At 35.0% G+C, this 17817-nt stretch overlaps 1 protein-coding gene across 1 annotated transcript in view; it reads right to left on the bottom strand.

Annotated features, from left to right (window-relative positions):
- Window positions 1–17817, bottom strand: part of CD2AP (CD2 associated protein) — a 146960-nt gene that overhangs the window by 61048 nt on the left and 68095 nt on the right. Inside the window, exons 5-6 of the mRNA XM_074189995.1 lie at window positions 15480–15584; window positions 2346–2382 (exon numbers count right to left, since the gene is read on the bottom strand). Coding sequence (XP_074046096.1) covers window positions 2346–2382; window positions 15480–15584 — 142 coding nt within the window. The remainder of the gene's footprint in view (window positions 1–2345; window positions 2383–15479; window positions 15585–17817) is intronic.

Genomic DNA, 17817 nt, shown 5'->3' with positions numbered 1-17817 from the left:
TTCAAAATTGAGTTTCACTATTCAAATACATTGTTAGAGATTTATGTAGAGGGATTATAAAGAATGATCTTAACAATATATTCCATCAAGAAATAAACTACATACAACAATTCTAAGAAACATTCATTTGAAGTCAGAACTTAAAGAACTAATCAGGACATACATACAAAAGAACCTTCTGAAGAGTTCAATCTCTATGCACCTCTGTTTTTATAACTAAATTAATGGAATAACTTTGTCATCACAATTTTGTTCTCTCTTAACTTCTCAAAGAAGATTAGATGAAGCAACACAGATAATTTGTTTGAAAGATAGAATAATTAATCATTTAAATAATGTATCACAAAGATTTTAAGAATATGGCGCTCATTCAAAACTAACTATGACAATAATTTCCATTTCCTTAGATTCCATAAGTCTAACTAAATAAAACCATTTCCCTCATTTTTAATTGGTACATATTATCACAGAATTAGGGGAATCAAAGACCATCAAAATTAAATCTTTGTTTTATAAATGAAGTAACTAATTTCATATTGAAAAAAATAAATTTGCATTCTTATGTACACTAGAATTTCTATTAGGATTGGTTATTGCACTTCGCTCTACAAGGTCTAATCAACCCCGGATGAACAACCATTAAAATCATTTTAACACACAAACTGATGACAGCATCTAAAATCTACACCACATATATTAAGAAATAATATGTAGGGAGAATCAGACTAAATAAACAGTCGAGTGGGCTTGAACTGTCTCTCTTTCTTTGCCAACTCTTAAAGGAATTAACTAAATTACCTGAAGTCCTTGTTGTTTAGTAACTTCAATCATGTGCAATGCTTTGCAATTTCATTGGGGGTTTTCTTGACAAAGAGAGAGTGATTTACCATTTCTTTTCCTAGCTCATTTTCAGATGAATAACTAAGGTATAACTAAGTGACAGGCCCAGAAGTGTCTGAGGTTGGATCTGAACTCAGATCTTCCAATTCCAGCACTCTATTCACTGTGCCACCTAAGAGGTTCAAAAGTTCTATCTACCTTTATATTTCTATGATTCCATATCTAAAAAGCTAGTCTATTCAACACTATGATTTTAGGTAAAAGGAACAGCTTAAAGGAATCACTGACCACCTATTGGCTAGATGGATTTTCTAAAACAGGAAAAAGACCTGTCACTGAACTTTTACACAACACTGCATCTTAAGAGTTATAAGATACCTAGCTGTGTGGCCTTGGGCAAGCCACTTAACCCCATTATTTGCCTTGCAAAAAAAAAAAAAAGCTATAAGAGATGTTAGAGGTCACCTAGTCTAATTCTCTTATTTCACAGAGAAATAAAGATCCAGAGGTGAACTGATTTGTCGGGTTGGGAGGCAGAGTAGGCAAAACAAAAGGACATGAAATCAGAAAACGTGTGTGCAATTTCTAGTTCAGACACTTAAAAGATGTGTCATGGAGAAGGCACTTAATTTCCCAAATTCTCAGTTTTCTGATATGTTAAATAGTGGCAACAATACTTGCATTGCCAATTTTATAGGGTGATCATGAGAAAAAGGCTTCATTTTATTAATGTTACTACATAACAGAATTGAAATTGAAACAAGTACATCAGTCAAATTCAGTGTTTATTCTACTATAATATTTAAAATGCTTTTAAACACACACACACACACACACACAAACACACATAAAACCATGGCTTATGTTACTTGGCAAGTTTCAATATATTACAGGACAATACAAGAATCTTTCCTGTTTTCTTAGAAGAAATTGAATGTCTAAAGAAGAGTACAGAGGCGGGGAGGAAAGGATGGAGAAAATGTTGTTGTGAAGGAAATAAGAGCTCAAAGAAGTGACTGGGGACCCTAGAAGAAAATCACTTTCATGATAACACTGTTCCTGAGCAAACAGAAGATATGTCAAGCTCTAGCTCATATTCTGTTTGGTATACGATTTTTAATTATTAAATATTAAATTTACTAAATTAAATTAAAAATTTCAACAAAAATATTAAAAGATATATATGACAAAATACTATAGACTCAATTCCATGTGATAAAGAGCATGTACCACTAGACATCAAAAGAATCATCACCTATGACCAAGGAAGAACATAAGCAGTGGAGAAAGTCTGAGGGTGGGGTGGGCAGTGGGGAGCAGAGGGATAGGTAAATTTTGACTGAAACTCTCAAATTTTCTATTTATTTTTCAGAGATTCGTTGATTCTGAGCGAGAATATGCCATTTTAATAAGAATAAAAATGACATTCTATTAAAATTTATATCCTATCCCTTTGTTCTCTCATAGTACATAAGCTTAAACAGAATAATATATTTTTTACATACCTGGACCCTTGGAAGGGGGGGGTGGTTTTCTTGGTTTCTGTTAAAATAAATTAGTAAAAAATCATTAGTGTATGACCTTTTCTATAAATACCTGAACAACATCAGAACTATATTGCCAAAGTGGGGGAGGAAGAGGGGAAGATAAGAAGGTGGTGAGAGGAGATAAACTTGTTCAAACGAAGAGCTCTATCAACTCAAATGGAGAGCTAAAAATTACTAAAAAGGTACTGTCAACTGAATAATTTTATCCATAGTTAAAATCAATTAACATTGTATAAAGTTATCAATAGGGATTATAAGTAAAAAAAAAAAGTAAGAAAAAGTACAATTGAAACAGAGACGTTGTTACTTTCAAGGCAACCACCATGAAAAGAGTGGAACACAAATGCTTTAATTCACCAAATTCTGAGTTCTTAAAATTTCCAAGTATGGCTTCACCCCTTGAAATAACAGAATATCTTAAAATAGCCATATATAATCAATGAGATTTCAGCTATGGTGAGAATCCTAACTATGACTGGGAGCATCTAACCTTTAGCATGAAGTAAATATAATCTACATTTAAAACATGCAGAATTCAAAATATCCTAACTAAATTAAAAATGGAATACCAAATTTTACTCAATATAATGCATCAAGAATACTTTAAAAATGTTTAAAGCAAAAGGTCATATTTCTATTTCATCTACAGAAATCTCTTGAAGTCTTTAAGCAGATCCACATTTTCATAGGTGTTTCACTAAATTTAAAAAATCAACCAATCTACAAAAATCTTTGTTCTATGCCAATTCTAGCCTATTTGACAGTTCCTTTCCCCCATTCCTTAAATGATCAGTCTCCTCACTTCTGTCTTAAGTTTCTCTTGAACCTGAATTCAAATCTAATTTTCCATAAAGATCTCTCTGGTCCTTCTCTCTCCACTATTAATGTCATCCCACTGAAATTACCTTTCATCTAACTTTGTATATATGTAATTTACTTGTAGTTGTTTACAATGCTGTTTTCCCAGTTAGGACACATGGGGTGTTTAAACATGTGCATCTCATGTTTACTTTGAGCTCCTTTAATTCTACCTTGCTTATAGAAATCAGAACTTTCTCTTAGGGGGTATCCTATGCTGGGCAGTGCTGTGTCAGTGTCTCCCATGCCTTACAATTGCAAAGTTCTTAAGAGATGCCGGGTATCCCAATACTTAAAGAATACTCAGAGGCGATAGATAGCTAGCTAGATAGCTAGCTAGATAGCTAGCTAGATAGATAGATAGATAGATAGATAGATAGACAGACAGATTTAATTAAATCAGAAGCGATTTTACTTTATTAGATACTTAGAAGTTTATAGTACAATAGAGGCAAAGGATGGGATATTTAAAAGGGTAGAAAATAAAGAAATTAGAAAGTGATCTTATCTTAATTCATACTTTAGGTAACCAGGGTTTAAGTATCGCATGATAGAGATACTAAAGGGACAGTGGGAAGCGAGTATACCCCATACTTTAATTGGAGAGGGCTGTAGGTTTTGGCTGGAGTACTTATACCTGAAAACATTATTATGATATTTTGCTCTTGTTTTGGTTGCAATTGGGGGAGAATGTTGGGGGTGGGTGGTGGTGGAACGGTTCATAAAATAATTTGGCTCTCCATGGTGCTTTGGCTCATGAAGACTGTATATCCATGGAGAGTACCTGAAAAGGGGTAAGGTCTAAAATGATCATATTTTGGTGTGATTCATGACTTTTGAGAAGTGTATTTGTAATGAGACAAAAGAGGGAAGAGTACTTAGTGATTGAAGAAATGTTGCCAATCAACTTTTGAGAATAGTATTTCCATCAGGTCAGATAAAAGGAACATATTTTGACAAAGGAGATGAAAGTAAAAACTGGATTAAAACAATTAACACATAAAGAGAAGGACTATACTAGGAGAAGACTAGGTATAAGTGGATATAACACCAGGTAAAAAGGCACAAAGACCTACTATAGCAGAGGAAAAGAAGCTAGGGTGTGAACATTAACCACTACTCAATAGATTTGGCCCAGAGAGGGAATAACATACATTCCCAACTGGATTTAAAAACCTATTCTGCCAGGGAAGCAGGGATTGATATAAGGCAAGTTGAAGATATAAGCGAAAATAAACTTAAATGAAAATTTAAAAGAAAAATTAAAGGGGAAAGGGAACAAAATATTGTAGAAGAATAAGAGGAAAGGAAAAAGAAGGAAAAGAAAAGAAAAAGAAAAGAACAAATGGGGAGAGATAACATGGAGGTAAAGAAGATTTAGTAACCTTAACTTTAAATGTGAAAGGGGGACAGGAGTTGGGAGGACCTGAGTTCAAATCCGGCCTCAGACATGTAATAATTACCTAGTTGTGTGGCCTTCGGCAAGTCACTTAACCCCATTGCTTGCAAAAAAAAAAAAACAAAAAACCTGACAAATAAAATGTGAATGGGATGAACTTCTCCATAAAATGGAAGTGAAAAGCAGAATGATTATAAACCACTATCCTACAATATGTTGTTTACAAGAAATACATTTGAAGCAGAGAGACACACAACAGATTAAAGGTACACAGTACTATTGTTCTATAAGAAACCATGAATGGTCAGACTCTCGATAGAGAAGCATGGAAAGAATTATAGGCACTGATGTTGAGTAAAAGGGAGAACAACCAAGAGAACACTGCACACATTGTAAGTTAATCAACTCTGATGGGTGCAGCTTCTCTCAGCATTTCAGAGAGCTAGGACAACCCTAGGACACATGTTAAGGACAATGCTATCCACCCACATCCAGATGAAGTAAAAGCAAAGCAAAGAAACAAAAATTTATAGAATCTGAATGAACACTATGTTCACTTTTTGAAAATTTCTCTTATGTTTTTTTCTTCCTACCCCTTGGTTTACTCCCCTACTCCCTTAATCCTAATTCCTCATACAGAAAATAACTAAAATGAAAATATGCTAAACACAAATGTACATGTACAATGACACTAGACTGCTTCACCACTTAGGGGAGGGAGGTGGCAAGAGAGGGTGGAAGGAAATTATGTAACTCATATATTCATGTAGATAAAAAAAACTTTCACAAGATATAACTGGAAAAAATAAAATATCAATTTTACAAAAAAGAATAAGAATACCAAGAACTGATGAAAAAGAATGCAGAGGAAGGTGGTCTAGCTCTACCAGATCTAAACCTAAAGTATAAAATGCCAGGCATCAAAACTGCCAGTCCACCAAAACTGACTGAGAAACAGGGTAATGGACCAGAGATTAGGACAGGTATAAAAGAGACTGTCAAACAGTATTGTTTGACAAACCCAAAGACATTAGCTTCTGGAAAGCTATTTGATAAAATTTGTTGGGAAAACAGGAAAATAGTATGGCAAAACTAGGCATAGACCTGCATCTCACACTCTATACCAAAATAAGGCAAAAAAAGGATGATACCATAGACCAACAGATCAAGAAATACTCCGTCAGATCTATGGAAAAGGTAGAAAATTATGAACAAACAAGAAACAGAGTACAATATAAATTAGAAAATGGAAGATTTTAACTATATTAAATTAAAAAGCTTTTGCACTAATAAAACCAATGCTGGCAAGATTAGAAGAAAACCAGAAAGCTGGGAAACAATTTTCCCAGATAGGTGTTTTGATAAAGGTCTCATTTTTATAACACATAGAGAATTGAATCAAATTTATATGGTTTTACAAATCATTCCCCAATTCATAAATGCTTATAAGAGAAATTCAAATTAAAGCAACCATGAGGTACCATATCACAGCTATCAGATTGGCTAAAATGACAAAAAAAGGAAAATGATCAATGCTGGAGAGGTTGTGGAAGGACTAGGGACATTAATGCACTCTTGATGGAGTTGCAAACTAATCCAACCATTCTGGAGAGCAATATGGAACATTATGCCCAAAGAGCAACAAAACTGATCATATCATACTAGACCTATGTCCAGAGGAAATCATAAAAAATGGGAAAAGTCCCGTATGTTGCAAAATATTCATAGTAGCTCTTTTTGAAGTAGCAAAGAATTGGAAATGGAGGGGACTCCCATCATTTGGAAAATGGCTGAACAAGTTATGGTATATGAATGTTATGGAGTACTACTGCTCTTTAAGAAACTATGAATGGTCAGACTCTAGAGAAGAATAAAAAGAATTACACAAACTGATGCTGAGTGAAAGGAACAGAACCAAGAGAACATTGTACACATTAACAACACTGTGAGTTGATCACAGCTCCTCTCAGCAGTTCATAAAGCCAGGAAAACCCTAGGAAGTCTCCCAGATATGGCCAACACCATCCATGTCTAGTGGAAGAAAAAACAAAACAAACAAAAAAATACTAAAGAATCTGAACGAACTCTACGTTCACTTTTTAAAAATTTCTCTTATTTTTTTCCTTATTTCAGGGTTTTCTTTCTTTCCCTTAGTTCTAACTCCTCATGCAGAAAACGACAAATATGTGAACATGTTATACACAAATACAAGTATAATGTTCACTAAACTGAGAGGAGGGGGATAAGGGAGGGTGAAAGAAAATTGAGTAACTTATAAATATGCATGTGGATGAATGTTAAAAATTCAATTGCATGTAATTACAAAAATAAAATATCAATTTAAAAAAAAGAATGAGAGTTCCTTTAAGGCAAGAACCAATGATTTAGCCTTTCTTTACATACTCAGTGCTTACTTAGCACACTAAAATATAGTTAAGTGCTTAATAAATGCTTTATGACTAATAATAATTACTTAAGACATCTATATTAGAGAGCACAAATGGGTTTGGTTTAATCATACAGGGTGGTGAAAATTTTGACCAAGTGATAATTATTTTAAAGTCTTTGAAAACATTAAAATGCCATATAAATTCTAGTTGTTGTTATTATTATTATTGTTACTATTATTATTGTTTGAACTAACCAGTCATCAAGAAAGTAAATTCTAAATTTAATTCTGCACAGTACCACAAGAGGGTAACAGTGCTGATTTTCTTTTTTATACATTTTATGTGTAAATACACACATCTGAAAAAAAAATGAAGCTCTTTGATTTTAGGGTCAGTTTTACATTTTGTATCTATTTATCTGGTTCTTCCTTATAATTCATTAACCATGCTTAACACCTTAGGTGTGAGTATATCAGCACAACCCTATCCTTGTCTCTCTTTTCTGCATTCCCTTTGCTGGTAATCTCAATTCCCTCCCATAGAGTTAAGCTATCATCTCTAATCAAATGATTCTTTGTTCAGTAATGTTTGTTCAGTAATGTGGTTACTATAGCCTCTCTATTCTTCTAACCAAATATATTACAGATATCCTAAACTCAACATATCCATATCTTTTTCAGGATTCCATTTTTCTGAGGAGGAAACCACTATTCCCAAGTCACAAGTTATCCTAGACTACTTTCCCTCACAAATCATATTCATCTGACGTGGAAAATGAGATCCAAGAGAAACAATTTAAGAAGTACTGAACTACTTGAAAGTTATGATCAATAAAAGAGCATAAACATCAAATTTCAAGAAATTATTAAAGAAAATCAAACTGATACCCTAAATTCAGAGAGTAAAATATAAATTTAAGAATCCCCTTATCTTTTCCTGAAAGAGATCTCTAAAATGAAAATTCCCAGGAATATTATAGTCAATTTCCAGAAATCACAGTTGAAGGAAAAAATAACACAAATAGTCAGAAAGAAACAATTAAACTACTGGTGCCACAGTCAGGATCATACAACACTTAGTAAGTTCCATACAAAAGAAATAGAGAGCTTAAAATAGGATGCTCTGAAAAGGAAAGGAATATTATTATTACAAAAAATATTCTACCTACCAAAACTTGAGCATAATTCTTTAAGGGAAAAAGTAGCTATTTAATGAAATAGAGGACCTTTAATATTTACTTAGCTATGTGACCTTTGGCAAGTCACTTAACCCCATTGTCTTGCAAAAAAACAAACAAAAAAAAAGATGATTCATGAAACTTCTAAGAACTTTTTCATTTTTAGGGCAATTCAAAAGAGTTTATATGGAGAGCATAGATGTGAATCAATTATGTTGGAATAATCTACAAAAAAATATTAAGGTGAAAAAGAGGAAACATATAAGGAGAAAGTGAAGGGAGAGGTAGAATATTTTTCTCACAAAAAAGGGGCACAAGAAAAAACTTTTACAATGGAGAGGAAATCAGGGGAAGGTTGGGGGGCAATGGTTGTACTAATCCAAATTGCTTCAAAGAGGGAGAGGTATTTATACACATTGTATATATATATATTATACATATACATATACATACACACATGTTGAATATATTCACACATATATAGTTATACAAAAACATAAACACAAGTTGTGTATGGAAATGTAATTTATCCAATAGTGGAAAAGGAGGGGAAAAGTATAAGGAAAAAGCAAAGGGGAAGGTGGGGAGGACAAGATAAATAAAGGGAGGACAGATAAACAAAGGTGGTAGAAAATCAAAATAGACTTTTGAGGGACAGAATAAAAAGTAGGGGAAGAGCTGGAAGAAAAGAAATTAGTAATGTGAACTGAATGAGCTCTCCATAAAACAGAAGCATTGAGTAGAATGGATTAAAAATGAGAATCCAGGGGCGGCTAGGTGGCGCAGTGAATAGAGCACCGGCCCTGGAGTCAGGAATACCTGGGTTCAAATCTGACCTCAGACACTTAATAATTACCTAGCCATGTGGCCTTGGGCAAGTCACTTAACCCCATTGCCTTGAAAAATCTTTTTAAAAAATCCAAAAATATGTTATTTACAAGAGATACAACTGAAACAGAAAAGCCCATACAGAGTTTAAAATAAAGTACTGGAACACAATCTAATATACTACAGTCAAGCTTAAAGTAAGGAATAGCAATCATGATCTCAAGACAAAACAAAAGCAAAAATAGAGGGGTGGAGCCAAGATGGCAACAAGAAGGGATCCAGTCTTAGGAGCTCTCTGATAAAATTCATCAGCTAAGGACTCTAACTAAACTTTCCAGACACAGAACCCACAAAGGGTCCCAGTGAGGCAGTTCTCCTACTCAAGGTAATCTGGAAAAGAGAAGAAAGGCTATGCTCCCCAGGATTGGAGAGGCGGCCCACCAGAGGGGTGGCCTGCCAGAGCCAAAGAACCTCAGCCTCCCGGAGGCAGCCCCAGGACGCTGGGAGTCTCAGCTCACAGCAGCGGGGGAGTCTCCTGCGCTGCACCCCGAGGAGCACTGGCACAAAGTGGGGGAACAGTGGGGAACCTCTGCCAGAGCCAGCACATGGAGCACAGCACTCAGGGCACACAGGGAGCAGCTTGGTCTTTCCCCAGCCCTGATCCAGGAAACAGAAGCAGGCGGAGCGGGTAAGCAGGAGCCCCCAGGTCACGAGCCCATTGAGCTGAGGGAGGGGAGTGAAGAGAGACTGCAGAGCTCTTCTGTCCTCTGCCTCTGGAACAGGACTCTGGGGCTCTGACAACACTCAGATCCTGATCGCAGTCTAGGCCCCCCATAGAACAGCAGGGCCCCCTCCACCTCAGCCCTGTGGCAGAGGGAGGTGCTTATGGTCATTCACAGACCAGGAGGGAGGACAGAACCTCACACAACTGAGACCCTTGTGGGAGTGTCCCAAAAGTTCAAGAAACACCCCAAACCAGGCCCAGGCTGGGAAAATGAGCAAGCAGAGAAACAAAAAGAAGACTATTGAGAAATATTTTGCAAATGAGCCCAAGAAGGACCAAAATACTCAGTCTGAAAATGAGGAAGCACAAGCTCCTGCATCTAAAGACTCCAAGAAAAACAAAAATTGGGCTCAGGCTATGACAGAGCTCAAAAAAGACTTTGAAAATCAAATGAGGGAGTTGGGAAAAAAACTGGGAAAAGAAAGGAGAGAGATGCAGGAAAAACATGAAAATGAAGTCAGCAGCTTAGTCAAGGAAATCCAAAAAAATGCTGAAGAAAATAGCACGCTAAAAAACAGCTTAGGTCAAATGTATACAACAGTTCAAAAAGTTATTGAGGAGAAGAATGCTTTAAAAAGCAAAATTGGCCAGATGGAAAAAGAAATAAGAAAACTCTCTGAGGAGAACAAATCCTTCAAAGAATAGAGTTCAGGCAGATTAATGAATTTAATAGAAATCAGGAATCAATACTTCAAAACTAAAAAAATGAAAAATTAGAAGAAAATGTGAAATATCTCATTGAAAAAACAACTGATATGGAAAACAGACTTAGGAAAGATAATTTGAAAATTATTGGAATACCTGAAAGTCATGATCAGGAAAAGAGCCTTGACATCATTTTCAAAGAATTACTACAGGAAAATTGCCCTGATATTCTAGAAGCAGAGGGCAAAATAGAAATGGAGAGAATCCACCGATCCCCCCGAGAAAAAGATCCCAAAAAACCAACCCCTAGGAATATTATAGCCAAGTTCCAGAACTCCCAAGTCAAAGAGAAAATATTACAAGCAGCCAGAAGGACACAGTTCAAATATCGTGGAGCTCCAGTCAGTATCACACAGGACTTAGCAGCAACTACATTGGAAGCTCGTAGGGCTTGGAATACAATATACCGGAACGCAAGAGAGCTTAGAATGCAGCCAAGAATGAACTACCCAGCAAGGCTGAATGTCCTCTTCCAGGGAAAAAGATGGACTTTCAATGAACCAGGGGAATTTCAAAGGTTCCTTTTGGAATGGCCAGAGCTGAACAGAAGGTTTCATCTTCAGATACAGGACTCAGGTGAAGCATGGAGATTGGAGGAGAGGGGAAAAATATGAGGGACTTAATGAGGATGAACTGCATGTATTCCTGCATAGAAAAATGACACTGATTATACTCATATGAACCTTCTCAGTTAATAGAGCAGGTAGAGAGAGCTTTTATAGTTGAAGCACAGGAGAAAGCTGAATTCGAAGATAAAATATGGTGTAAAAATGGAGTCAATAGAAAAAAAGGGAAATGGAATGGGAGAAAGAAAAAGGAGAGGGGGGAATAGTCCAAGATATTTCACATAAGATTTTTTTAATTACAATGAGCTATTGCAATGATATGGAAGGGGGGAGGCAAGGGGGAATGAGGGAAACTTTGCTCTCATCAGAGATGGCTAGGAGAGGAAACAGCAAATATACTCAATGGGGTATAGACATCTGGAGTAAGAAGGAGGGGGGAGCAGGGGGAAGGGGTGGGGATGTGAATAAAGGAGGAGAGAATGGACCATGGTGGGAGAGTGGTCAGATATAACACATTTTCTTTCTTACTTCTTGCAAGGGGCTGGGAATGGAAGGCCTGCCCAGGTCCACAGGGCCAGGTGGATTCTGGGCCTAAGGGGTGGTATGGGGGCTCAGGGCTTCTTGGCCCCAGGACCAGAGATCTGTCTGCTGTGCCACTCAGCGACCCTACAGCAGAGTCATAGTGAAACGAGAGAGAAAATATAGTACATGGTAGTGGAGAAATAAGAAAGGAGGGAGTTGCGATCAGCAATGGCAACGTTGGAAAAATATGGAAATAACTTTTGTGATGGACTTATCATAAAGAATGAGATCCACCCATGACAGAGTTATTGATGTTGGAACAAAGACTCAAGCACATTTTTTGTTATTATTATTTGGGGGAGGGTGCAGGGCAAGTGGGGCTGGGTGGCCTGCCTGGGGCCACATAGCAGGGTGATCTGGGTGTCTGGGGCCAGATTTGGACCCAGGTGCTCCTGGCTCAAGGGCCAATGCTCTGTCTGCCACCCAGCCACCCCTACTATTATTATTATTTTATTTTATTTTGGGTCTTTTTTTTCTTTCTTTTCTTTGGTTTTTGCAGAGCAGTAGGGATCGGGTGGCTTGCATGTCACACGGCTGGGTGATTCTTGGGGTTACAAGGCTGGATATGGACTCGGGTGCTCGTGGCTCCAGGGCTGGTGCTTCGTCCATTGCGCCACCTGGCCATACCTACAATTATTACTATTATTATTTTTTTATTTTAATTTTTTTCTCTCCCCTTTACTTTTTTTGCCCAAACAAGTCTATCTATATTCATGGGGGAGGAGGGGTATTTTGTTTACTTGTAAACAAGAATATTTTATTAATGTAAAAAAAACATTTGTACAAAATGAGAATAAAAAATAAATTAAAAAAAGAAAATAATAAAAAAAGAAAAAAAAAGAAATTAACAAAAGCAAAAATAGATCTAATTAAAAGAAGTTATCAGAAAAACTATATTTTGCTCAAAAGTACCATAGACAATGAGGCAGTATTATTTGTAACAACATTCCTCTGATAAAAAAAAACCTCAATTCTCAAATATATATATATGTACTGAGTATAAAACTAAGTGTCATTCTCCAATCGATAAATGGTTCAAGACTTTAACCAAGCAATTTTTCAGAAGAAAATATTCAGGCACATAAAAAATTATCTAAATCATTATTTGATTAAGGAAAGGCAAATTAAGCCACTCTTACATACTCCACACATCTAGCAGAAATGATAAATGTCGGAGAAAATGAGGGAAAAACATACATTAATGAACTGACAGTGAAGTAGTGAATTGTTCTAACCTTTCTGGAGAACAATTTGAAACTAGGCCTAAATGGCTGTAAAACTGTGTATAATATACCCAGTGATACAACTGCTAGGTCTGCACTCTAGTAAGTGGAATATGATTGCAACAGAGTATTTTTGTTCTTTGAGAAATGAAATGAAATGAAATGAAGTGAGAAGAACTGGGAGATCATTCTACAAAGTAAAAGCAATGTTGTAATATGATCTACTATCAAAGACCTGGCTACTCTGATCAACACAATGATTCACCTCCAAAAAAAGATCTGATGAACTTGAAACTGATATATAATTTTCTTACCTTCTTTGCTGCTTTTTTTCCAATATGGGTAATATCAAAATGTTTTGCATAATTTCTTAAGTATAACTGATAGTATAGGAAGGAGGAACTCAAAATTCAAAACAAGATAAGAACTTTAAAATTAAATAATAAATTTAAAAAATTTTTTCAATGAACTATTGGCATAAATGTATACTGTTCCAACTATTCTGAAGAAAAATTTGCAATGATATCCAAAAGGCTATAAAACTGTGCATACCTTCAGATACAACAATTCCACTTCTAGATCTGTACCTTAAAGAGATTAAAAGGAAAATAAAGTATATATGCAAAATTAAAAGTAGCAAAGAACTGGAAATTGAGGGGGATTAGCCTAACAATCCAGAAATGATCAAATAAGTTCTGGCATGTAATTGTGATAGTAGTATTACTGCATGTTGGGAAATGATAATGAGGGTGGTTTTAGAAAAATCTGGCAAAACTTACATGAACTGAATGAAAATCAAGTGAGAAGAACCAGGAGATCATTGAACACAGTAACAGTAATGTTGTTATATGATCAACTGTGAAATACCTGGCTACTCTGATCAATACAATTCCAAAAAACTCATGATGAAAAATGCGATCTACCTCTAGAGAGAAAACCAATGAACTCATTGCAGAAGTAAAATCTTCTCACTTTTTTCTTTCCCAATATGACTAAAATGGAAATGTTTTGCATGATTTCATAAGTATAATTGATCTCATATTGCTTGGCTTTTCAGTGGGTAGAGAAGCAAGAAGGAAGGAATTGGAACTCAAAATTTAAAAAAATATAAAAATATTTTTTTTAAAAAAGAAAAATATCACCTAAATTCTTAGTGGAACTGAAAATCATCAACGTATTGCACCTTAGTGATAAAAAGAAAATTTCTATGAGGGAGGGAAAAGAAGCATTTTTTTAGGGTTTTTTTTTTTTGCAAGGCAAATGGGGTTAAGTGGTTTGCCCAAGGCCACACAGCTAATTAATTATTAAATGTCTGAGACCGGATTTGAACCCAGGTACTCCTGACTCCAAGGCCAGTGCTTTATCCACTATGCCACCTAGCCGTCCAAGAAGCATTTTTTTAAAGGATTTAATAAAGAGAATGGCATAGGAGACAACTTAGAGATTTTTTAAATCTAGGGAAAAAAACTAATCGTTAATACAAAGCATGATGTCAGCATAACTCCGAAAATGCTACATAACTTAAGTTCAATTTTATGATAGGCATTTTCCTTGCAATTTCCAATGAAAAGACAGTTATCACTATTATTAGTAGTGGTTTACTTTAAAAAACTGACACTTTATAATTAAGAAATAATTTTCTGCATAAACTATTAGTTCACAGAAACATTTTAAATATACAAGGAAAAAAAGCTTAAAATAAAAAGCATCGGATTAATCAATCAACAATTATTATGTGTCCATGTGCCTGACACTTAAGATTCTTAGTGTTTAGCATACTTGTCATGAGCTTCCATTCTACTGGAATGGACAGAGTTAATAACTATATTAAAAAATAGACAAAAAAGATTGTTTCCAGAGAGTCCTGGAAATTGGGGGAATGAGGAAAGACTTCATGTGATAGTGTCTAAGGTGCAACCTAAGGAAACAGAGTTAAACAAGGTTAATAGGGGTAAGGAGAGAGTGAATTCCAAGCATAGGGGAGGGTCAATGCATGGGCTTGGGAACAGGAGATAGATAATGTACTGAGAAAACCAGTTTGGCTGGACTGAAGATTGTGGGAGGAGGGTTAATGTCCAATGAAGATAAAAAGATAGGGTAGGGCCAGGATGTAGAAAGCTTCAAAAATTAAAGGAAGCATTTATATTTTATCTTAGAGGCAAGAGGAAACTACTGCATAGAAATTAGAACTAGGAAAGACAAAAATCCAGTACAATTCTTTATTTTACAGAAGAAATTGAAGAAAGATTTTAAATTACTTTCCCAAGGTAACAAGTAGATCCTGTATTCAAATACTACAAATTAAATATTCTTTCAAGTGAACTCGTGTGTGTGTGTGTGTGTGTGTGTGTGTGTGTGTGTGTGTGTGTGTGTGATATGAAGTAAAAGCACTTAAGATTCAGATATATTTTTCAGCAAATTGGGGGTGGTGGTGTGAAGCACATTCAACTGATGAATTCTTACGTTGACTGCATCATTTTAAAATATAAATGACAATGCCAACATGTTCTTGAAAAAATGCTGGCAAAATAGCTGTGCTTTAATTGAAGAATTATAGTCAACCAAAAATACTTTACTTACTGGAAAGTCCTTATCTTGTTCATGGATCTGAATAGCAAAGTTATCTGGAAACACGCCTTCTTTCCCATTAAGTTCACCTTTCCACCATCCTACTTCTCCAGTATCCTAAAATTAAAGAATACTTATTACTTAGGACAAGAGTAACTGATGGAACTGATCTGAAAAAGGATATACAACTTAATAATTCAGTACTTTTATCCAACAACTTAACACATCCTACACAGAAGAAAATAATTTCTTCTAAAAAAGTTAGTATTGCTATGGTTAGTAGTTATGGCATAACGAAAATAAGAGTTGTTTGCTCCTATTTAATGGGGCAAATGATGATAATTAATAAATTCATCAGACCAAAAAAAGTCATTGCCTGTTTAAGAGTCAAGTGAAAGTAAATCAAAAAACAAAGTTTAATGTTTTTCATTTTAATTCCTAAAATATTTCCCAAGACCAATGTTCAAGAACTTTTTTTCCAAATGGAGGAATTAGTTACTAAATAGTTTCACAATTTATAAAACTTGTCTTCCCTTTTAAAGATGGAAATTCTAAAATAAAAGTCAGTGAAAAATTTCAAAGTTTTTCCTCAGATACTCCATTATCCCCATTCCTTTCCACTACAACTTGCTATTTTTCATATTGGTATAGAAAAAGACCTAACTATTGGTTGGTTGGTTGGGTGGTTCTTGTCCTTTGTTATCAAAGAAGACCAAAATGGCATCACCAGGTTTGAGACAAATTATAGTGTGTCCAATTGTGGCTGATCAGACCAGTCTGAGCTCGGAATGCTCTACCACAAGTTGGGCACAAATAGTTCATGTGAATACCTGGAGTGGGTACTCTAAACTTACATTCTTTTTGACCTGCTTCACTTCTTCCTTCTTCATAGAGTCCAACTATATGTAGTGAATATATAAAATTAACAATAAAGGAAGCATACAATGCTACCTGAGATATGTGATATTAAATAGATTTCTCTTTTTGCTTACCATTAATTACCAGCCATAAAAATGTGAATTAGGATGATGTAAAAAAAAATCCAATCCAAAAAAACAAATGCCATTATTATATCTTCCCTTCCTCAATTCATAATTAAAATCATTTGAAAGACACAAAAATTGGGAATGGCTAGAAGGAAGCAATAAATAAAGTCTAGGATTTCTGACTAGACTATTCCAATAATACATTTAAGAGTTTTTGATGATAGCAGGTAAGGAGACAAAATTAACTTTACAAAATAACAAATAATAAAAAAACTTAGAAAATATGTTTCAAACTTCTAAATATGTAGACTGCTGTGGGATTAGGGAAAAAACATGTTTTCTGTGATGTGTACATCACTAAGAAATATTAATAGTTAATTGACTAGATGACAGAAAATCACAGCAAAAACAGGTGAAAGCATTTCAATTCTTTGCAACAAAATGCAAATATACTAGACATTGTATGTGGTAATGGCTCAATACTTGACATCACCTACATGTCTCAATCTTGTTTTAAAAATAATCTAAAGTATTTTATTGTCACTAAGCAAACACAAAAATTATAACTAGCTAGAAATAATATAAACTTTAAATGGTTCAAATTTGCTGCTTTTTATGTTCCATCTTACATATGTACCCACTGGCACTCTCTGACAAGGAGTTGTTCCTAAAGAATGGCATATTATTTTAAACTAATGAGTTTTTGCTCTGAGTACATGGTCCCAGTAAGAAAATGATTTGCCCTGGTTCAAATTCAAACACAGAACTCTAAAACATAGATGGAGAGGAACAGAGGCAAAAATGTATACAAAAGAAATAAGCAGGTGAAAAGAGATAACCATCAAGTTCAATGCAAAAGTTTTATAAGCAAGATTGCACTAAGATGTTAATAGAAAAGTTTCATAGTGTGAGAGAAATAATTCTATTGGAAACTAAGTGATTTCATGAAGCAGTAGTTTGAAAAGAAGTGCTTATGGCAGAATAAGATTACCACGGCGGGAGGAGAGAAATGGAATCAAATGAGGCAAGATAAAAGCATAGTGAAGCACTGTAGACAGTGCAAATGAAGGAATGAGAAGTATTTAGTGTAAGTAGTGTACAAAAATATTATAATGGAGACTATTAAAAGGGGCATATATTCTTAAAAATTGGAAAGTTTCATTTATAGTGATAAATTATCTTCCTTAGATAATGGTATTAGAGAGAAAGGGGTGAAAAAGTTGGAAGACAGCAAGACAGGCATTAAGAACTTGTGGTGAAGTCAAAGGCAAATGAAATAACAGATAAAATTGTATATGGACAAAGGAACTTAAAAACAAAGAGAATAGGGGCGGCTAGGTGGCACAGTGGAGTGGCACAGTGGA

The sequence above is a fragment of the Macrotis lagotis genome, chromosome 5, assembly GCF_037893015.1.
Source record: "Macrotis lagotis isolate mMagLag1 chromosome 5, bilby.v1.9.chrom.fasta, whole genome shotgun sequence".
NCBI lineage: Eukaryota > Metazoa > Chordata > Mammalia > Peramelemorphia > Peramelidae > Macrotis > Macrotis lagotis.
Note: the sequence above shows the minus strand (reverse complement) of the source record. Positions and strands in the feature narration are given on the sequence as shown.